The 24193-nt window shown below is 37.8% G+C and overlaps 1 protein-coding gene across 3 annotated transcripts in view; it reads right to left on the bottom strand.

Moving 5' to 3' along the window:
• LOC135698454 (uncharacterized) overlaps positions 1-24193 on the bottom strand; it is a 300826-nt gene that overhangs the window by 145757 nt on the left and 130876 nt on the right. For all 3 annotated transcript variants that reach the window (XM_065218452.1, XM_065218451.1, XM_065218450.1), the window contains exon 2: positions 5392-5866. In XM_065218452.1, the coding sequence (XP_065074524.1) occupies positions 5392-5467 (76 nt within the window). In that variant the 5' untranslated portion in view covers positions 5468-5866. The remainder of the gene's footprint in view (positions 1-5391; positions 5867-24193) is intronic.

The following is a 24193-nucleotide window of genomic DNA, read 5'->3' as shown; positions in this document are numbered from 1 at the left end:
AGTATAGTTTGCTATCCCTTTTTACTGTTCACCGATGCCAGACGCGAAGTGACTGCTGCCAGCCGTTATGGAAGTGTCGGTTGCGTTCGGGTGTAAAGCAAAAATCATTAAACTCTATCTCATCACAGTTTGTTGAGATTGGCAGCTGGTGAGTTTTGTTAGCTTGATAATCCCCGGGACGGGACTTGACAATACAGCTTCTCACTATTCTTAATGTTTTTGATGAATGCCCTACGAAAATTAGTGCATGGTGTTTGACGGAGTTGACCAATAATGCCAGGATTGCATAATAGTTTTTCTATTAGAATTTGAATTTGATTCGAAGTTTCTACCGCCGTTTAGCACCTTGTACATCATTTTTGCTTAACAAAATAAAAACAACCATAAACAAACAAGATTATCCATCGCTTAAAGCACGCCGTGGACCCTATTTCCAACTTTACTTTCACAAATATAAACAATTAACAACGCCAGCGACGTCAACATTGATTCCGGCATCGCTGCCAGTCAGATTGATGTGATCCCTCTGTCCTTTTTATTCCACGATTGCTACTGTCAAATCGACCAATCAGCAACTGGCTCGAAATTGACAGCAAATTGGCTCGAAATCGCTACCCGATTGTCAAGTCCCGTCCCAGGATAATCTGAGCTGCGATATCACAGCTTGCAAAATCAACCGCAGCTATATGCTTGTTTATTTTTGTCTACGAAAATCAGGCGTGATCTTCGGAGTTGGTGAGATTTGATTTTTTAATATTTTCCCAACACTGATCACCTTTATCTTTTTGATCGAATTTCACTAGGTTCACACTTGACTAACGAACCTGAAAACCGCATCAAACACTACTGCTCTCCAGCCGATATGTAAGCGAAATGACAAAGACTAGAATTTCTTTTTCCCAAGAAACCACGGATCGGATCGGATCTGGCGAGAAAAATCAACGTTTGGCTTAGCCATTTTACTCAGGTATTCATTTGAATCCTATATCACAGACAAACAGACATAACTCTTAGTAGAAAATTTTTCAAAAAATATCGTCAAACGTATTTTGCATGCACACTAGCACCATCTATCATCCACATTCCCAAGCATTGTTTTGCAACCGGAGCATCCCTCGTTCATGCAATTTTTTCACTATTTGCTTTTCCCTCGTTCAGTCAACGCGTCGCTGTGTTGAATAAAAACAAAACAGATGGAAGTAAGTGATGTCGGTTCTACGAAATTTTCCGTAGATCTATAGAATTGATTGAATTTTGCAGAAATACCGAACCGCAGGAGAAATTCTCAGAAGCTCAGACTTTTTTTTTAGAGATTTGTTTTGTTTGTTTAGTGTACTTTTTCTTTTGCTGGAAACAAGTTTTTAAACTAGGTAATGCAACACTAATGAGTGCCATTTGTACCACCGCTCATAACTTTAATGTGTACGCAGCAAAAAATATAACATGTATTAATCAATGATATTCATGGCGAAGTATTGAACATCAATAACTGGTAAAAGTTGATATAATATTACAGTCATCAAAATGATTTGTTCTCGAATTCTGTGTACATCGTTCAGCGTAATATTAGGAACAAGCAAATGACTAATGTGCAGCAATTTGTTTGTAATATTCAACAACAATTTGTTCTGCATTCGTCAGATGTGGTATGTGCCTCCAGTGGGATGCCTTGACCACTTATCATTTTCAAGAGCTGACATCTAATAAATCGAAGTGAAAAAGAACTGGCATCACTGATAAGTTTGAAATGTGGTTGCTTGCTCAACGCTTCAGTGGCGCCACCATGACAAATACTGGTACATTCCCAACTAAAACATTATTTGCGATGAATGTGATTGTGAGTGTTATGTCTGTTTGTCTGTGCCTATATCTTTCACGTATTTACCAAGCTATGAAGCAAAGCTACATCTGCTATTTAGCTTGCAATAAAACCTTCAAATCTACAAAGCTAACTTTTATCTTGCTATAAAAATCCCGACAAATGAACATATCACCGTTCTTTTTGCTACATTGCATCGGAAACGAATACAATCCTGACAAGTGCACGTGGCCAAGACACTTTTGCTCTTTTGAAACGAATCACTCATTTTTATTGCATTGAAATTATTAATTACGTCAGATTACGTCTTAGTTATTCTAAATTAAGCTTAAAATTTAAACGAAATAAACGCACCACGTTACAGTAGGAACTCTCAGAAATATCTTACAAAATCATGAAGAATAACATTAAGAATATACAAAATGTTAATGTTCGATGGAAGATCATAAGGGGAATTGGAATAGAAAATTCCCTGGAAAAAATACGTAATAAGTGCATTGTTGTTGTCAATTGTGCCACAATGACCATAGAAAAGGTATTCTACTAATAATTCTGATAGTTCAGCCATGCCTACTGTACTCAGCAGTAGAAAAGAACATGTTCCGGGAACTACAAACGATGTGCCAGAAGTAATTTTTGACATCACAGATGATCCTTGCAGCGTTGCCAGATGTACCGATTTATCGGTATTTGTACCGATTTTTGAACATAATACCGATATACAAATAAGGTTCCTCAGAATACCGATTTTTGATATTTTATACCGTTTTATACAGATTGTTTAATAATCAAAATGATTATTTCCTGCCACTAATCAGAAGATTGGAGAAGCAATTTTTATTGAACATTAACGGTGGAAAATTAGCATCGTTCTGGTCAATTGAAATTTTCAGGTGTAAAATTTTCTGGGGGCAAGTTTGCATTTCTGGTGTAAGATTTGCAACAATCTGCTGCATGGAGAGGCAAGCTGAATTGAGAATTCCTGATGTAAAAATTGCACAATTCTGGTGAATGGAGGGGCAAGCTTTATTGAACATTTCTGGTAGAAAAAACTACAACGTTTTGGTGAATGGACGGACGACTTAAACTTGACTTTCGATAAGAAGGGTATTGAATTCTGAGGACAGTTCCAAAATAATAGATTTCTGGGGGTGATTCCATGAAAATTCTGCGAAAAATTTAAAGTGAATCCTGCAGATAGTTCCTTGATAATTTCAAAAAGAATATCGAGAAAATCAAATTTGAATAAAATTCCAAAGGGATGTTGAGGAAATTTTGAAGCTCATTCTGGGAAGAATTTCTGGAGAATACAGAGGAAATTCTTCTGAAACATTAGGGGCATTTCAGTTCCAAGGTGTTCTGAGAAAAAAAAAAATATGAAGAGTTCTAAATATAATTCGAGTGGACTTCTGAGAAGAATTTCAATAAAGCTCTTAGGAGAGTTTTAAAAAAAATCCGCGAAGAACCTCAAGGATATTAAATTCTGAGGACAGTTCCAAAGGATTTCTGGGGAGTATTCCAAGATAATACTGCGAATAATTTTTAGTGAATCCTACAGATAGTTATATATAATTCCGAGTGATATTCCAAGGGATTTTGAGGAAAATTTCAAGGGAGTACCGATAATTTCTAGCTCATTCCGCGAATAATTTCTGGATAATACTGAGGAAATTCTTCTGAAACTCTAAGGGAATTTCAGTTCCAAGATGTTCTGAGTAAAAGTGAAGAAGAGTTCTAAAAATAATTCCAGAGGACTTCTGAGAAGAATTTCAAAAGAACTTATAAATTTTTAAAAATTTCGAAAAGAACCTCAAGGAATTCTGAGGATGGAATTTTTTGCAACTGTACAAAGTTTAAAGACAGCTTTTGGATTCCCTGATTGAAAAGTGGGTATTAGTTTGCCATTGAACCTTAGTCTATTGTTGTCGTACTAAAAATTCATCTAAGAATCTTCCCTGAAAATTTCAAGTCATTTGTTACCGTTTTTGAAAAGTTACAGCTGTTGATGTGCGTTGCAAAAAATTCGGGTTTGTTCTTTATATCATCTTTTAAACATGTTGAATGTTTGGCATCATTTTCTGTCACTCAGACTGGCGGTACTTTGAGACAGCGTTGACATGCTCAATCCTTCGCACAAGTCGTCATTCCGTTAACAATATTGTACCCACTTGTCAAAATAGTTTTGTGCGCATTTGTTTGAATCTTTACATATTTTTAAACCTTTTTAATGATCTTATTAGCTTTGGCATTTAGGTAAAAATTTGAAAAAAAATAGAACTAATTTCCATTGGCTGTCTGAATGCAGTTTGCATTGAAGAAGATGAATCACCACCGGAGCAAGAAAATAAAAAAAAAATTTGCTAAATTGAACAGTAGAAAAACAGTGGTGGGTGGACAGCACCATCCACCACGCACTTTGGAGTATTCCCCCATCCCAAGATTAAATGCCCCTAAGAAAAAAAAAATGCCCCTCCGTAACAAGATTCCTGTGCACGCTAGTGCTGACTTATGACAAATATACGTTGTATACGAGTACCCCGTATACAACGTATGACTCGTCTAATTTTGCATAGCATTTGCAATGTAAAATCAGTCGAACTTTACTTTGTATTTGGGGTATTCGTATACAACGTATATTTGTTATAAGTCAGGAAACACAGTAGAACTTTCTACAAACTTCCTCCAGAAAACTTCTTTCTCCTTTCTCTGGAAGTTTTTCGGCTTTTTACAGAAACTCATTAGAACATTCCCCAGAAATTTCTTCTGAATTTCCTCGAAAGGTCATTCTTAGTCCAAAAGTTCAAATTTTCGCTTTCGAAGCAACAAAATAAAAATGAATTAAAATTGTAAATACCGATAAATATCGATTTTTTTTAACCATTGATACCGATAAGCCCAAACAAAATCTGGCAACGCTGGATCCTTGTGCGATCCGATACAGAATAAACATGCGCCAAAACCGCTAGACGATTCCTTTGATACGGCTTTTGTATATGATGACTTTTATGGTAGGTCAATTGAAACATTTCCTGGTTGCTGAAAAACACATTTCCCTGCCTATATTTCAGATCAGCAATCAACCAAATCATTTATGGGCACTCCAGCTACTTCCTGTGTGATTAAAAACCCGCAAAGACCCGAAGCATCGAATCTGGAACAGGTCAATGGTACCGATATGGATTCTTTTTCTATGGCATCATATTTGCATGAAAATGACAGGCTTTAAAAATTTAGTTTACATATTTGGAGAAGCTCAACGTCAAATATCAGACTTAAAGGGGTCTTATTATAGGATAGAAAATTTAGTCCAGTCCATGGGACTTTTATTTTATCCAAAATTTACTTTTTTTTCGAAGAGTGACTTAGAATTCCCGGCATTTCCGGTTCACTGGTCACCCAGCATCAGCTGTAATACAGTGTTATCGAATATATAATCAGGCTCTTCATGAAGCAGCTCTAAAAAAAAATATTTTCTAAAAAAAACTAAATAGATTCACACAACACCCAACAAAAGAGTTAAAACTCCCTTTCCGCAGCCAGATTAATCGAATCACCAACTCCATTTTACTCACCACAGCTAACGGCGCTCAGCTTGAATGCGGCAACGATCGTGACAAATTGAATCACCGGAACAATCCTTAATTCCATCGTGCTGCTTTGTACTGTGCCCTGTGCAGCGGTGAAAAGGAAGATAGCCTAGCGTTTTGGGCAGCAATCGTTCCTGTTCCTGCTTCCAACGTCGACGTCGCTCGTTCTAGGCAACGGTTTCCACAAATGTGGCACTCTGTTTCACTTTTTCTCACAAATTTACACCCCTTTCAGCATAGACGGTTTCAATTTCTATCATTTGGCCGAGGGATCCACATTTTTTTTGCTTCCATACAAAAACCACACTTTCGCACACCGCCAGACTCACTTTAATCTTCTCTTCAACCGTCAAATGGTCCAACTTTCAATTAAACTACCAGAACAGCTTCCACTCTTCTACTACGTCGACTACGTGTTGGGAGGTGATTTCCGCTACTTTTACACAGCTTTTCCGGTGCACTGTGAGAAGAACAAAATAATGAATCACTAAAACATGAAAAAAATATCAAAATAATGGCTACCAAACAATTATAACTTCGACTATAATATGATCTTCAAGCTACTATCAGTCAACCCAAATACACATATTTTTCGCAGTGCTATCAACTGCACTATTTCCACTTTGCATGTCAAGCACTTTTTTCTTCTCCCTCTCTCTCTCTCTCTACAGCATCCCTCGTTTCTTTCATTCACATTTTACGACTGGGCACCTTGCGGACGTTATCACCGGTAATATTGCCCAGATGCAACCGCACCGTTCCGCGGAATAGAAGCAACGTCTAAATCCGCAAGCATCTGCAAGAGAACAGGAGAAAAATAGGAAAATTTAATTTTCTTCATTCACAACCCTCTGGGATTTTTTTTTTTAATTTTTTTATTCGACTACAACCACCGTCGTCGTAGTCGTCGTCGTCACTTGCAAAGATTCATGGAGGAAATGCAGTTTTATACTTTGTGCCTCCTCCAGCACCCCTTGCTCAGATTTGCTGACCAACCGTTAAATGGCACCGATTTTTTTTTTCGCTTCCGTTTGGATGTAATCAAATTACGCTGGTCGTCCGCCACGGGGTTGGGTGTTGGGTCTGATTGTTTGCATTTTGCTCTCAACTCAGCGCAGTACTTTAACTGCTTTACTGTACCATCCACCCCCTACACAGACAGACACTTGAACACACCCTGTTGCATTGTGTGACGACTGCTGCTGGCGATGGGTTTTTTTTTCAGTACTGAAGTTTTGCGCTAATTCAATGAATGACAAATAGTCATTTTCTGTCGATGTGAACTTTATAATTAATCGTCAAGTAGAAGGAAAATTTTGGGCATAAAATCTGCTTCAGTTAGAATCCGCCTCCACAGATTAATTTATAGCAACGCTACTAGTGGTCAGCTTTGGATTGTTTTGACAGCAGTTTGTTTTGAAAGTTTTCCTCTTTCAGTGCTGAAAGTTTCGATAAATATTTGTATAGGGGAAATTGATGTAATGTCAACCTAAATGCCGCTAAATTGGGCCCATACATAAATTCAGCAATCGACTAAATTTTCAATAGCGAACAAAAATATCCATAAGTACCGACCCAATGACGCATTAAACAAAATGATAAATAGCAGATTTTTATCGATGGGCCCAATCTTAGTTCAATCTACACAGTTCGAAAAAGTAGGGTAAATTTCTGTTTTGTATGATGCACTTAAATGGAGCGTCATATATCATATATGTTTACATTATATAAGTTCTGAGACATTTCATGCAAAGTAGCAAATATTGTATACAAAAGCCCATTATTGCAAACAACATTGTTTACAAGTTGCTCGGTTGCGTGAAATGAAATACAAGTTTATGAATGAATGTTTACATCACTATTAAAATTCAGAATTTTTATCTGTGTATAGGCCAACATTACACAGCAAAAAAATAATTTTGATATCACGTCAAAGTGGATGCACTACAATCATGTCGAAAATATGGTGTAATATTACTTGCTAAAAAGGACAAAATTATCATTAATACAATGCATGAACTGACATTACGCTGCTTTTACTGCATTTGTTTATTTATGTGGTCATAAAAATTACATGAAATTTTCGACATGATTGTAGTGCATCCACTTTGATGTGATATCAAAATTATTTTTTTGCTGTGTAGAGCTATTTCCCCTAGATAGATAGCTTGGCAAAATAAATACTCGTTCAGCGGCGCCGGTCGTGTAGTGATAAGCGTGAATGGAAACCATGTAGAAGTGTTGTACACAGATTTCAGCAAAGCGTTTGATCGAATTGACATACCCATGCTTCTGTTTAAACTTCGAAAAATGGGAATTCATTGCGCACTCCTCAATTGGCTAGGATCATACTAAACTGACCGCCATCAAATAGTAAAATACAAAGGAAAAACATCAAATCCCGTTGATATCACTCCAGGAGTTCCTCAAGGCTCTCATTTAGGTCCGCTTTTATTTATTCTCTTCGTCAATGGCATATCTTTCATTACTAAGAAATTGTCACACTAAAGCTTCATGTTAGCATTCCCAACCAACTCTAAAGAAATTGAAAGTTTTAATCCATGCTGACGACATTAAACTGTTTTTGGAAATAAAAGATGCCAAAGACATCATCATATAAAAAGAGGAAATACAGATATTCCATAATTGGTGTCATAAAAACCTGCACAGTAGGAAAAAGTAGTGTAAATTTCTGTTTATAAATGGAGCGTCACATATCATACAAGTTTAATTTATATATCATGTAAAGTTCTGAGACATTTCATGCAAAGTAGCAAATATTGTATACAAAAGTCCATTATTGCAAACAATATTGTTTACAAGTTGCTCGGTTGCGTGAAATGAAATACAAGTTTACGTGAGTGAATGAATGTTTACATCACTATTAAAATTCAGGATTTTTATATGTGTGCTACAATTAAATATAAAAAAATGTAAATCAATTACCATTAGTAGAAAACGAATCCTACCCGATATAACAATCACTTTAGGAAACCAGATTGTATAAAAGTGTGATAGAGTCAGGGATCTAGGTGTTATTTTGGACTCAAAACTTACTTTCACAGGTCATTATAACACAATTATTAACATGATTTATTATGCCAAATTTGGACCCTTGAACCAAATGATGGACACATATAATAAGCACTGCGATAACATTGACTTTACAATGACAAAACCCAAATTAATGCAATATTATAATTTCTCGCATAAATAAATAAATAAAAAAATAAATAAATAAATAAATAAATAAATAAATAGATTGCGTCTCACCCCAAAGAGGCTGGGTTCTGAGGAATAAAATCTCTGATCACGCTTTCCTTCGGAAGGAAAGTAAAGCCGTTGGTCCCCGGTCAATGAGTCGATGGGTTGATAGGTAGGGTCCAGGTGTGGGAGCTGCCTCCCTGGCGTCGGTAGCATTGGTGCTCAGCACGGAAAACAAATCAAGCAAAAAAAAATACTCGTTCGATTCGTGCCGTTATCAAACATTGTCCTTTTTTTTTTGGCCGTCGAGCTCCCACACCTGGATTCTACCTATCGACCCATCAACTCATGAACCGGGGACCATCTACTTTACTTCCCTTCCGAAGTAAGGCGTGATCAGAGATGTTATGCCTCAGAACATCCCGGGGGCGCCGACTGGGATTGAACCCAAGCCTGCTGGGGTGAGAGGTAATCATAAACATTGTCCTTTGCTCAGTCCGCATCGTACTCTCTTGCCGTGCGGATCTATTTGCTTTTTGCTGAAGGAAGTGTTACTACTACCTTATGCTACAACAAATTTAAACAGCACTTTTCAGTGCTCAACCTGTAAAAAATGTTCTACCTTGTTCAATTCTTATTCCTCTTCGATCCTTGTTTGGACCCTACCCGAGGTAATCCTTCTTGGATATCGATTTGGAAAATTCCTCTTCGATCCTTCAGATTCTTATAGTAATCTGCTTGGAAGTCGATTTGGATAATTTTAATTTTACTGCCAACATGGTGCCTACACGCAAAAGAAAGGGGTAAACTCTTGACCCCCCTTCTGATGAAATTAATTTGAGTAATCAATTTGATTTGCTCACGGATGATGAGAATGATCCATCATCCAAGAAAAATTCTAGTAAACTTTCCCGGCTTAATGCCAAGAAGGAAAAGATTCCCCCTATTGTGATAACCACTTCCGATTTCCATTCTCTTCGCATGGAACTTTTGAATTTCGTGAAAGTTAAGTTTTCACTACAAATTGGACGTCGGAGTGAATGCCGTGTATTGGCTGAAACCTTGGACGGATTTAAATGTCTTCTCAAGTATCTTACTGAAAAGCAGCACATTTTTTTTTACTTACGACACCAAAACTGAACGTGTGTTCAAGGTTGTCATGAAAGGACTGCCCAGTGGTGAATCCCTGGATCAGATCAAAGATGAACTGGCAAAATTACTTGGAGTTGTGCCACTCCTAGTAATCAAAATGAAAATGAAATCCCGTCCTGCCGATTCGCGCCACCGGATTTCTAATGATTTTTATTTAGTTCACTTCAAGTCTAGTGAACTAAACAACCTTAAGGCCTTAGAACAAGCTAGCCTTATGCTTCATGTCCAAGTGAAGTGGGAACACTTCAGGAAGACTGGAGGAAATTTTCAAACCCCACTCAGTGCCGTAAGTGCCAGGGATGGGGTCACGGAACTAAAAATTGCTACATGCCAGCTAAATGTATGAATTGTGGTGATTCCTCTCACGCAAAGGACAACTGTCCTGTGAAGAGAGATCCTAAGAAATTTAAATGTTCAAATTGTGGTGAAAACCACAAATTCAATTTTTGGGAATGTAAGACTCGCAAGCGATCCTACAATCTCGTTCTAACCGACAGGTAGGAAACGCTCCACGTTTCCGACCAGGTACAAATTCCTCTGCTGTTAACAACGGTCAGCGAGGAACAAATTCTACATTCGAACCCGTAGGTACAAATATCACCCCTGCTTCAAATTTTTCAGCTGTACCTACTCCCCTCGCTGCTAACAATGTTCAGCGAGTTAATGGAGCTACCTATGCTGCTATTGCAGTGGGTAGAAATCAAAATATTAACCAATGTTCTAACGGAAATTTTGACAATTTTGACTTAGGAAGCATTACTGCCCCTAAAATGGATTTTTTTTTTACAGAAATCATTAATTGACATGATTTCTGATATGCTTAAATCTAACTCCATGTTTGATGCTATTCAAACTGGGGTAAAATTTGCAAATAATATTGTTAGGACTTTAAAATTCAGTAATGGATTTTAAAGCATTAAATATTATAAATTGGAATGTTCGATCTCTTAAAGGTAATGAAGACGAGCTATTTAACTTTTTGAGAGTTCATAACGTGCATATTGCCGTTATAACTAAAACATTCCTTAAACCTGACCATAAGCTTAAGAAGGACGCAAATTATTTGGTTTATAGAAATGATTGTCTTGATGGACCCTGTGGTGGCGTTGCCATCATTGTTCATAGACGAATCAAACATAAAATTCTTTCTTCATTTGAAACCCAAGTTTTGTGAAATTTTGCTTGTTTCTGTTGAAACAAAATTTGGACAACTTTCGTTTATAGCTGCCTATTTGCCATTCCAATGCGTAGGCCAGCAAAAGAATTTTCTCAAGGGAACTTACCCGTCATAGGTCTAAATTCTTCATTATTGGTGATTTTAATGCAAAACACCGCTCATGGAATAATGCTCAAAGCAATTCCAATGGTAATATTCTGTTTGATGATTGTTCTGCAGGTTATTACACTATTCAATATCCAAACAGCCCAACATGCTTTTCTTCTGCAAGAAATCCCTCCACTATTGATTTGGTCTTAACTGATTCATGTCAACTTTGTAGCCAACTGGTTACCCATGCTGACTTCGGTTCTGATCACCTTCCAGTAACTTTTGAAATATCCCAAGAAATAATGTGTAATCCCAACAGCTCTACTTTCAATTACCATAGAGCTGATTGGGAGCAATATCGAACATTTATGGAATATAACTTCGATCCAAACATTCCATTCCTCCCAAATTAATTATGCTCTTGAATCTCTGCTCGAGTAGCACACTTTCATCACAATAAGTTACAGCAACTTGTTTAAGACTGAAATAAGTCGTATATGAGTTTCTACAATTGATTTGTGACAAGCGTGCTACTAGCAACAATCAATACGAAACTCACCACTTTAGTAGCCTATTGGTCCCAAGCAAACGATTAACGTACCCTATTCTAGTTGAAATTCTATTACTACACTATGTTTGTTTTGATTCGCTATGAAAGTTTGACAGATAACATCAGGGGTGTGTGGATTCATGCAGAACATGCAGGGGTGAGTGAAATAGCTTGGGACTGCTTGGGACCGTTGTTCTGGTACTGAGTGAGCCAAAAATAATAATGATTTTCTTCGGGACCCAGTGCTCTATGCTACTAGGGTGACTACTTCTATAGTTGAAGTAAGAGCTGCCTCAGTACCAAAATGCGAGGTTAAATTCGATTCAATTATAATAGACGACGATCCACAGCTCTTGATCCGTCTGAAAAATGTCCGTAGGAGACAATATCAAAGAACAAACGATCCTGCCATGAAAATTATCTGGCGGGATTTGCAAAAACAAATTAAAAAACGATTCTCTGCTCTGAGGAACAAAACTTTTGAAAATAATGATTCTAAATTAGACCCGAGTTCCAAACCCTTTTGGAAACTCACAAAATTTTTGAAAAAACCTCAATAGCCTATTCTAGCGCTTAAAGAAGGTGGTAACATTTTGATCACAAATTTGGAAAAAGCTCAGAAACTTGCTAAGCAATTCGAGAGTTCCCATAATTTCAGTTTGGGTCTTACTAGTCCTATTGAGAATCAGGTTGCTCGGGATTTTCTGAATATTTTCTCCCGGGAAAATATTTTTGATGATTCCTGGGGGACTGATTTGGACGAAGTAAGGTCTAAAACTAAAAAGTTTCAAAATATGAAAGCTCCAGGCGATGATGGAATTTTCTATATCCTCATCAAAAAAAAACTCCCAGAGAGTACCTTGTCTTTCTTGGTAAAATTATTTAACTAATGACTTTCCTGATAAATGGAAAAATGCAAAAGTTGTTCCAATTTTGAAGCCGGATAAAAATCCAGCTGAAGCTTCTAGCTACCGCCCAATAAGTTTGCTTTCTTCAATAAGTAAACTTTTTGAAAAGATAATTTTGAATAGAATGATGCTTCACATCAATACGAACTCAATTTTTGCAGATGAGCAGTTTGAATTTCGCCATGGGCATTCAACTACTCATCAACTCTTAAGAGTTACCAATTTAATTCGTTCAAACAAATCTGAAGGCCACTCAACTGGAGTTGCTCTTCTAGACATAGAAAAAGCATTCGACAGTGTTTAACATGAAGGTTTGATTGCTAAATTGAAAAAAAGTTTAATTTTCCACTTTATATTATGAAATTAGTTTAAAATTATTTAACTGACAGAACTCTGCAGGTAAATTATCGAAATTCCAAATCTAATCGACTACCTGTTAGAGCAGGAGTATAACATTTTCACTTCGGACCTCCCTGATTTGCGTCAGGGCTGCCACAAATCTTTGTTCGCTGATGACACAGGCATTTCCGCTAAAGGAAGAAGTCTTCGTGTTATTTGCAGCAGACTGCAGAAAAGTTTAGATATTTTCTCTTCCTATTTACAAAAATGGAAGATTTCTCCCAACGCTTCCAAAACTCAACTTATAATATTTCCACACAAGCCTAGAGCTTCGTTTTTGAAACCTAGTAGCAGTGATGGCATAATCCTCACTCACATGATTTTGTTTAGCTCTCAAGGGCTCCCAATATCACGCATGATATTGGAATAAAATATCAACCATGATATTGTTTTTACAAGCTCCTTTGATATTGCGAGACTATTCAGAACATGTAAAATTGCAGCCACGAGTTGACTAACCACAAAAATGATTCCTTTGCACATCGTTTTCTTAGAAAGAGAAAGCATAGTTTGCTATCTTTCTTTACGCTTCACAGATGGCAGACACGAAGTTACTGCTGCCAGCATTGATGGAAGTTTCGTTTCGTGTTCGGATGTACAGCAAAAATCTTGAAGCTCAAACTCGACAGAGTTTGGTAAGAATTGTAGCCGGGGAGTTTTGTTAGCATGATATCATAGCAACCGTATCACAGCTTGTAATATCATCTGCTGTTGTTTGCGTGTTGAGTTTTTGGTCTACGATACTCAAATGAGATTATGCACATTGGTGAGATTAGATCTTTTGATATTTTCACAACACTGCCTAGTAGTAGTCACATAATCACTATGAACGGAGTTCCAATTTCCTGGTCAAACCAAGTGAAATATCTTGGATTAATACTTGACCAAAAATTAATTAATTTTTATTCAAAGATCACATTGAGGGCATTCAAGCCAAATGTAACAAATATATAAAATGTCTGTATCCTCTTATAAACAAGAAATCCAAACTTTGCCTGACGAATAAACTTCTAATATTTAAACAAGTTTTTAGACCGGCCATGCTTTACGCTGTGCCAATATGGTCTAGTTGTTGCACTACCAGGAAAAAAGCACTTCAAAGGATTCAGAACAAAGTTCTGAAAATGATTTTGAAGTTGCCTCCCTGGTACAGTACTACCGAAGTACATAGAATTTCGAATGTTGAGGCTTTAGAACAAATGTCCAACAAAATAATTAATAATTTCAGGCAAAAATCGTTGCAATCCTCAATTTCAACGATTAATTCCCTTTATACTTAGATTTTAGATTTATTAGATTAGTTTTTAGTTTTAAGATATCAATTGTTATACTGACATGCAGGTTTAAAAAACCTGTTTAAAATACTGAATTGCTAAGACAGGAAGAATGTAAAAACACTTAGCTATATATCATAACAATTAAGGCTGGTAAGTTACTGTAGTAACTGGAGCACCTAGGTTAAAATGAAATGTAATTTATTTTGAATTTGGAACAAATAAAGACTTAAAAAAAATGGCCTTTGCTCATAAATACTTCTTATACAAATTCTATACAGAATTTCTATACTGTCGTACTCTAACGGTACTATCAATTATATACCCAAGCAACACATAAGCTCGGAATCTCCGGAGATCTCATCAGATGGTTTGAATCGTACCTTATATATCGTAGTCTACATGTAAAGATTGGATATGAATCATCGGAATGTTTCTCCAACAAATCTGGTGTCCCACAGGGGAGCAACTTAGGACCACTTCTATTCTCCATTTTTATCATCGATTTATCGGCACTAATACCACTGGGATGTCGCCTTTTCTACGTGAACGATGTTAAATTATACGTAATCGTAAATTGCATCCAGCATTGCGACCTGCTACAACAACTGATTATCAAATTCGAAGAGTGGTGCTCAAGAAACTTATTAACGATTAGTATTCCTAAATGTAATGTAATAACTTTTCATCACTTCATCAACAGACAACTAGGATTCATCTTCAAAGTTCCTAATGAATTTCGTGATCCTCACTGCCTCCGGTCACTTTATTGTGGTACGTTCGATTTTAGAATCTAATGCAATCGTGTGGTGTCCATATCAGACCACTTGGATAAGTAGATTTGAATCAATTCAAAAGAAATTTGTGAGATATGCTCTTCGTAGTCTTCCATGGCAAGATCCTGTGAATTTACCGCCGTATGAACATCGATGCAGGCTCCTTGGGCTTGATTCATTGGAACGTAGAAGATTTATTGCACAAGACTGTGTTTGTCGCGAAAATTATGTTGGGTGAAACTGATGCAGCAGAAATACTGGCCCAACTGAACGTCTACGCACCCGAAAGAGCTTACGACAGCGAGACTTCTTGTCACTTGAAGCACGTTATGCAGGGGATGGCCAACACGATCCGAATCGATTTAAGACGGCAATATTTAATGAGGTTTACCAGTTCTTCGGCTTCAACTCATCCGCTGCAGCATTTCAACGTAGATTACTGGACAGATGACAAATGAGACTGACGGTCAGGTGAGTTCCTGTCCAACACCTAGTACAACGAAGAATTTTGCTTCCTTTTTGACGAAGAACTACGTCTTTGTCGACTATACTGGGGTGCAAATCAAAAAATATGTGTGGTGAAATAGTGTTAGGTTTTGAATGCGTGTAACTTTGTCATTTATAGATGAAAATAAAATCCAAATACGCCAAACGATACGATATTACATTACCAATAAGAAATGAAATGAATATTTGTTTCAATTTACCACGAAAAACACTTGAAAAATGTACATTTTATCTCTGTTTTCATGAAATAAACGTTTTCCCTAAACCAGCCGTCATAATCGAGTACCATTTGGTTGTACATCGTTATGCTTGAACCTGAAAAGATACAAAACAGCGCTGCTGTCATGCCTCTGCTCATTACCGCTTCGGATGACGTGGCACTTGGTCCTGCAGCAAGCAGGTGCAAGTCAGCGGATTAAGGTGGATCACGGCGTGACCACTTATCACAATGAGGAAATGAGGAACTTGGAAAAGTTATACATGCAAAACACCCCCTTCCCTCCCCCCGCCTTAAACGACAACCCGAAAAAAGTCGTGGACTTATCACTTTATTCCGGGAAATAAATTTTAAGCAAACTACAATTATAAGTAAAAGCAAAAGTTAAATTTCGTTAATTTTTTACCCGCTTATCATAGAGCCAAAACTTTCATATTTGAGAAAAAAATTTGCTTAAGAAAGGCATACATTCGATGATATTCTGTTGGTGAATTACCAACAACTGACTTTAAAACTTAACTGGTACCTCTATATATGCAATTAGATTAACATCCGAAGTCCAGCCTTTCCAACATATTCTGCACAAAAGATACTTTCTACCCCACTCCATTCATAAAAATGGCGGGAAATCCTATCAGGGGTGTGGTTTCACATGGTTCTGCTGCTGTCGTGCTTTTGCTCATTACCGCTTCGGACGGTGTCGCATTTGGACCGCATTAGGACCATGTCAGTGGCTAAAGGTGGACGGGATCACCTTTCACAATTAACAATGAGCCTTGGGTCCCGTTTCACTAAACCGAAACGTGGAAAAGTTATATGTGCAAAACTGGTTCATGAGTTGATGGGTCGATAGGTAGGATCCAGGTGAGGGAACTGCCTCTTTGGCGTTGGTAGCATTGGTGCTCAGCACGGAAAACAAGATCGACGGAAAACAAATCAAGGAAAAAAGTGAACCATAACCGAAACATTGAAATACTCAAAAAAAATTAATGTAAAGTATAAAAGTCAAAAATGCATGACATACATCAATTTTGCGTGTTTCTACGCCAAACTACAGTCGTGTGAAGGACACAACCCTTTAATTTTTGACGTAGGACTACGTCTGTGAATTCTATAAAGGGGTACACTATGTGAAAACCGAAAATGGAACATGTAACAAAATTATGAAAGATTTCGAACATTAATAACGCAGCTGCCCCTGGACCAATTTCAATAATTTTATCACCAATCGATCAGAAATATTTCTACGTATCAATAACAATAACAAGAAACGATTGAAAATGTGGTAATGTTAATCATTTTCCAATGTACAAATTAAAAATGATAATTGTATTACTGTTTTCATGAAATAAACGTTCTCCCCAAACCCAGTCGTCATAATCGAGTACCACATTCTGCTTTAACCTGAACAGATATAAAAAAGCGCTGCTGTCTGGCCTCAACTCATTTTAGCTTCGGACGGTGTGTTGAGCAGGCAGCAGAAGCCGCATTAGCAGCAGTAGGAAGGTGATGGCAGGTTAGATAGTCCACTCTTCTACATAACAAGCAACAATGACTGGTCGTGGAAAAGGAGGAAATGGTCTTGGTAAAGAAGGCGCCAAGCGTCATCGCAAGGTTCTTCATGATAACCGCCATCCGTCTTCTGGTTCGCCGTGGCGGTGTCAAACGTATCTCCGGTCTGATCTACGAGGTGTGCTGAAGGTGTTCCTGGAAAATGTGATCCGTGATGCTGTCACATACTCTGAACACGCCAAGCGTAAGCGGCCATGGATGTCGTCTACGGTTTGAAGCGAAAGACGCACTCTGTACGGCTTTGGAGGTTAAATCATTACCAACTACGGCAACAAAACGGCCCTTTTCAGGGTCAACAAGCTTATTACAGTTAAGAGTTGGAATAAAATTTGTCTGTGCCTGGTTGTCCATATTCAGAACCACATGTCCCCAACGACCACACAAAATGCTCTCCAGAGTTGTAATCTTGTAACCAAACTTGGAAGCAGGGGTGCAAGTGATTTTGATCGATTCTCTTCATCAACTTTCTCTTTGAAAAAAAAACTCCTACAAATTTGGTACGTCTACAATTCAAAAACGGAAAGAGTTAAGATAATAGATGATCGATCAATTAAAAGAACTAAATGCTCTTCACATTTGTTCCGTGCACTAGCGGTCTTACGTCAAGCTTCCGTTCGTGCCCCTAGGCCAGACCCTTCTACTTTTTTTTCTTAGCATGGCTCTTCGTTCCAATGGACAAAGGTTCAATTACTCATTGACATAGTTTTAAATTTTTATCTTCTGAGCTTTGTAACATGATATTTTGATAAAAAAAAGTTGCAAATGAGGTTTTGACTGACTTAACTGTAATGTTCTACTGAAGTATTTACTTGTAATACTTTCTATCATTATCTTACACAACCCACACAAAAATTCCCACTTCAAATGGTGGCAAAAGATCTTTTAGCACATGTATACTTATCAAAATTGGCCACAATGATTGAGATGAGCTTTTAAAAGCTGGTAGCTGGTATATTCACATTTAGTGAGACTTCGGATGGTTGATTGGTAATTGTGGATAGAGCTTCCGTAACCGATCTTTTCAAACCGTAGTGCTAATAATTTTCTCCACCATTTTCATTCGAGAAAATTATTGTTGATCGAGGTGTCTGTACCAATGTTCTATCATCCTTTGGCAGAACATTGTTGGGAATAAAGCATTTTTGAATGACAAGTAGTGAGTTCATTGCGGCATGTTTTATTTGGTGCTGTTATTGCCCAATCTCTGAGCTCAGTGCACATTCCATGTTGGTCAGATGGATTGTCAGCTTCATCTTCACTTTTACTGCTGTTACCCACTTGCTCCTCAATTAAAGGGCTCACCAACTCTGCTGCAGTTTTCGGTGTACAGGTCAGATTATTATTTGTATAGCCTTCTGCAGATTCACTCTTTTCAACATTAGTTTTTAAAAAGTTGCGTTTTGGCTTGCAAAGCGACCGTTTCGTTTTCATTTTCAAACTCAAAGAAATCTGCAGACATATAGATCTGCTTTATTTGACAGTATAATTTCTTCTGATTGAAATTTGCATTGAAAACATGAAAAAGACTTCTTACAGATTATTACATCCATAGGTTTTTTAAAAGTAATTTTACGATATAAACAACAAAGGGACATCTGTAACCTTATTGTAACATACTTAACAAGAAGACACGTGAAATCTTACAGCAACATTTTAGTAACGCCTCTGTTGCGTAAATTTGCGCTTCTCAGAATTGAGCAATATAAAAAGTGATCATTCCTAATATCTGTTGACCGATAATCTAATAATGCAAACTGAGTACAATCGTGAAGATATTGTAGTGAAGAGGTGCCGGTTGGAATCAATTGTTTTCCAATAACCAGTTACCGAATTTGTGAGTAATGTTATATAATGTTTATATAAGCTAATAAATATATTATTATAGCTTTGTAGCTGGCTCAAAGACATCAAAACTATGTCTTATCTGCTGAAAGCGTCGGTCCGATGGCTTTCGCCAGCACCTCTTCGCAATATTTAGCCTCGAAAAAGTTGCTCACTAGATACAAAAAAACATAAGGTTCACACACTGTTGCGCTACAATCACAAGAAATATAATGTTTTTTAAACTCTTATAAAACAAAAGCAACACAAATTAGATTTGTTGCTCAAGTGATTCATACAATACCACGTAGCAAATGACTTCATACCATTTTGATTGCAACATGTTTGTTCCTCCCATTGTATGCATGCTTTGAGAGGTCATCCAAGTAGTACATTGAAACTATTATGTTTCATTATTGAGACCTAAAGTAAAACAAGCAACAAATTTGAAACACTTTTGTGTCAAGAAGTATTTCATGCACCATTTAAGGGATTTCTGGGTAACTTAAATAAAAAAAAATGTAAAATATTTACGATGTTTTCTTAGTTGCTTGGGATACTTTCATCTCCTTATCTATCATATTAATGTTCGACTTAAGTCTGATATTGACATTCATTAGAAATCTCCCTCAACTTTAATTCATTTGAAAATTACCTCAAACTTCTATAAATTTTTATTTTAAAAAAAACATTAAATTGTTAGATCCCTAAAAGTTCGGTCAAGTTCTAAAACCTTAAAAAAATTCTGGTTAAAATCAGGGATCATGATGTTTTTTCTTCAAAAACCCACATTTTGAATATTTTCTCAATCCAAGATTGAAGGAAACAAATATTACAAATTTAGGATCACGGAGATTTCCATAATTAACAAATCTCAATAATATATAGTAGTAATCTCAGACTATAAACAAATGTTTAACCAATCTTGTTGAGCCCTTTCGCTTCTTACTGAACACGAGCAACCGGAAAATTTTAAGATTTGCACCGGGAAAACCGGGAAAAAACCGTGAATTTCAAAATGCAAATTCACTGGTCACCCTGGTATCATCAATCCTTTTCAATACAAATGTTGGCTTTCATCATCCAACCAGAAGATCGGAGTGGTCCATAGAAATAGTCGAAACATGCTCGTTACAACCCGACTGCAATGGCGACACTTACTGTGCTACATTTCTATCACTGATTGCAAATAAATGGGGCATATGTGTGTGTGTGCTCTCACATCTGGGCAATGAACATAAATTCCATTTTCGAACGCGCTTATAATACTCGTGTTTAACGTACGTCCCACATTTCCTCCACAAATGTAGTACGTGTATGCATACAATGCAGCTGCAGCTCGCAGCAAGGACGACCAGCGACGACGGGTGCTATCGCCATTGCAGCCAGTATTTCCGCTCGACGACATTTTCCCGGAACATTTCAAATAAGCTGACACTCGAACGAAAGTTGATTTTTATGCACATGCAACTTGAAGCTAGCAGCATTACGCTTCCTGCCGCCATCAAATCCAAGTCACTCATATAAAGTCTCATAAATGGATTCAGTTGACTGGTTAGCTCCCTCCCTGCTGCATCTGGGTTACAAGACGAACGAACAGAGAAAAATAACCGGCAGAGTCCTAAAGCACAGAGCAGCCAACGCAGCGGGAAATGCAACGACATTCTTCGGCTCTTAGATTGGAAAAGAAACCGGGCTCCACCATGGAAAACGCGATTTGGTTTTGTACAGTGGATCTAGAAATACCGCCGCCCTCGTCATCGTCGTACACTCAATTGATCCATGGATGCAGCTCGTTCCCGCTGCGGGGATTTGCGAAGATTTTTTTTTTTTCAAATTGCTTGCAATTCATAAAAAGAAAAAATGGGAGATGAGACAGCCGGAATCGACGCATCTTCACGGAAGATAGAGCAATGATTGGCATTTTGCATAATGAACGATGGGATTCAGGGAGTTCTACCGAACCTTCTGAAGTGAGATGGCTGATTAAGATAGCCTGTTTGCTGTACGATAAGCGGAATCGTTCGATTCTACGAACAGGGAAAAACCGAGCAACAATCTTGGATTATGAACAGACTTTTTCCAATGCATATGCTTCCTATGTAATGCCTGACTCGACTCAAATTGGGTGGATAATCGCTGAAAAGGGTTGAATTAGGAGAATGAAAGCTATTCTCTGTTCCTGTCTTTTCCGACCTGTATTGGAGATTTAATTTTCTTTTTTGAAAGCTTATTCAACGTAACTGACTATTACTTATTTGATTCATGTTTCCTTGTTTGAAATTTTAATTTGAGTATTAATATTATTATTATTATTTATAGCATTTCCATACGTTTTTCCATGGTTCACTACTCTTGATAACTTTGATCACTCCACAAACACCCCTTCTATTTAAACTATAAAACAAACCTGCTTAACAAATTCTACTATATTCAATTTGACGTGCATTCATTCGAAACAATTCAGTGAAAATTAACCGACAGTCATCGCCTTCTGACCAACTTCATCAACTTCAAACAATTTCAAACATCGATTTTAATTAAAACAATAATTTAAATCAAATAAAATGTTGTCAGACAAAACCTCCCACCTACGCGTTAGCACCCAACCGGTGACCGTGCGGTAGCGCTGCTTTATCCGGGAAGGTGGAGGGTTTACCTTTTAAGGCGTGTGCAGACAATGTATGGCACCACGCGCGCCTGAATGTATTCTATTTGTATAGCATAATTACAAAACAAAACAAAAAATCAACCATCAGCCGCTCGCAACGCTGCCGCTGCAGTCGTCGTGGTCGTTGAAATATGAGCAACCGACCACGACAAACGAATGAAACAATCAGCGCTGTTCGTGCCGATTGTTCTGCGAATGTTTGAGGGTAAAAATCATCACGTCTCGGGCCACCAGAAACCACCAGACCACCATCCGCACACAGGGAAAGTTTCGGCGTGCGTGCTTGTCGAGATCGATCAACTGGGACCCACGAGCCATGGTGTTCGGGGGGCGTGAGGAATTTTTCTTTACGACCTTGCGTATGTGTGTGTGTGTGTGTGTGTGTGTGTGTATGTGTGCCTGGAGCTGTGCCGTGGACGAATGTTCCTACTTATTGATTTGCATGTACGCAGTGCGCTTTTTTCGTAGGCCACGGGGCTACAAGTTGAAGGTGATTTAATATCCTTCGGAAAGGTTAGATTTGTGTATCGAAAGCGGCTGAAAGCTAGGTGCGATACATAGCTATAAATTTATTCGAATTGCGTGTGCATTGGAATGGTTTTATCAATTTTATTGAATATGAGTTCACAGCGATACTACATTAATGCTCTACGCTGTAGTCGAAAAGAATGCAACGGACAAAAATGAGCACCAAAAATTCAGTTTATGTCGGAAATTTTTTAAACTGTCAGGGAATAAATAAATACATATTAGCTATGTTTTTGCAAAGTTGGTTTATTCAACCTCCTCTTCTAGGCTAAATGCCCGCACCTTGAACTTAATGCTACCCATCAAATACTGTGCAACACTTGCGCCATCTTTCTTACACACTTGCATCCACACTTTCTTCAAATCCATGTCGTTTTTGAAGACCTTCCCTGTTTTCAGGAGCTTGCCCTCCATAATCGCCCAGAATTTTTCTATTTGGCGAAATTCTGGTGAGTTTGGCGGATTTGCCTCCTTCGGCACAAAAACAACATGGTTGACACGATGCCAGATCCGGCCAAAACAGAGTGTCACCTTCGTGGGACCGGAGGAAGGACATCAGGCGCTTCTGGAGGCATTCTTCTTTATATATTTGAACTAGGATGGTGCCGGTACACTATGTACTTCTTGGCAAATTTGTTGACCTTCTTCTTCCGGAACTTCTCCGGAACATTCAACTTGCCGATGAAAAACTCCAGGCCGGGGATCTACTTGGCGTCCGCTGTAATGTACGTCTCGTCGTCGATTACGATGCATTTTGGCTGAACCAACCACTCACGGTACAGCTTCCTGGTGCGGGATTTGGCCACCGTATTCTGTTTATCGCTTCGGTTAGGCGCCTTCCTTACCATGAAGACATGAAATCCGGCCCGCTTCATTGTCTGCTGGACGAACCAGACGGAAGAATTGACCTTCTTGGCCACGACGCGAATCGAATGGTTCGGATTGCGCTTAAAGTAATCCCTCGCCTTCCTTGCGTTCACGGGGTTGGTCGTCTTCGCTTTTCTTCCACTGCCAGCTCGCCGCTGGGTCGCCTGGGTCGTCTGGGTCTACTTGAACTGTTTCGCGATCCACCTGTTGGAATGGCCTGGATTTTCCACGAGCGCTCCCTTAATTTTTTGTCGAAGCAAAACCACTTGACAGATTGTGATGAGATTTTTCAAATGTAAACATTACACTCTAGGCTAGTTTCACTCAAAATTTCATCAATTTTTACCCATGCAATAAAAAGGTATACACAAAAGAAAGTGTTGCATTTTTTCGCGAACAATCTTTAACGGGGACGGATTAAGCGAGATGGAGGTAAGGCGAACATGACTAAGGACCTCCACATCTCAGAGGCTCACACAAATTTTAGAAATTGTAATAATAGACAATTGGTGTCAGAAACAAAACGGACTACAGTGAGCTGCTTCAATTGTTAAAAATAACGCTGTCGATCAGTATTCAGCTACCACTTAGATTCCTTCTTCAGTAAGGTCAGAACAAATGAAAAAAATTACATTTATCAACCTCCCCTTCAAAATTATTGAAAATCAAGAGGGGAGAAATTGTCAAAATTCTGAAAATAACTTGCAAATTATTGTAGTTTTAAGAGGAAATTTTGAGCTTATACAAAATTGGTGTCAAAGATTGATCGCCTGCCAACTCTTTTGATTTGATCTAAATGATTATTTAACTAGTATTAATACTTTTGCTAGACACTGAAGAAGTTTTTTGATAGCTTTATTAAGGAGACTTTCAGCTGGTTGTTCTCCAGCCTGAAGAAGTTTGCAAGTAGTAAATGAAATACGTATGTGTTGTAGTTTTTTTAAGTGATAGTGGAAGTAAATTAGTGAAAGTGAATAATGAATAAGAGAAAATGAAAGTAATACAATGGTAGTAGAATTAAAAGGAAAAACAACGTTATAAGATAAACAATTATTCTATTATTATTCTTTATAG

Source organism: Ochlerotatus camptorhynchus, unplaced genomic scaffold (assembly GCF_037179485.1).
Source record: "Ochlerotatus camptorhynchus isolate MF236.1 unplaced genomic scaffold, CSIRO-AGI_Acam_v1.1 ptg000086l, whole genome shotgun sequence".
Lineage (NCBI taxonomy): Eukaryota > Metazoa > Arthropoda > Insecta > Diptera > Culicidae > Ochlerotatus > Ochlerotatus camptorhynchus.
This window is presented reverse-complemented; position numbering and strand designations above follow the sequence as displayed.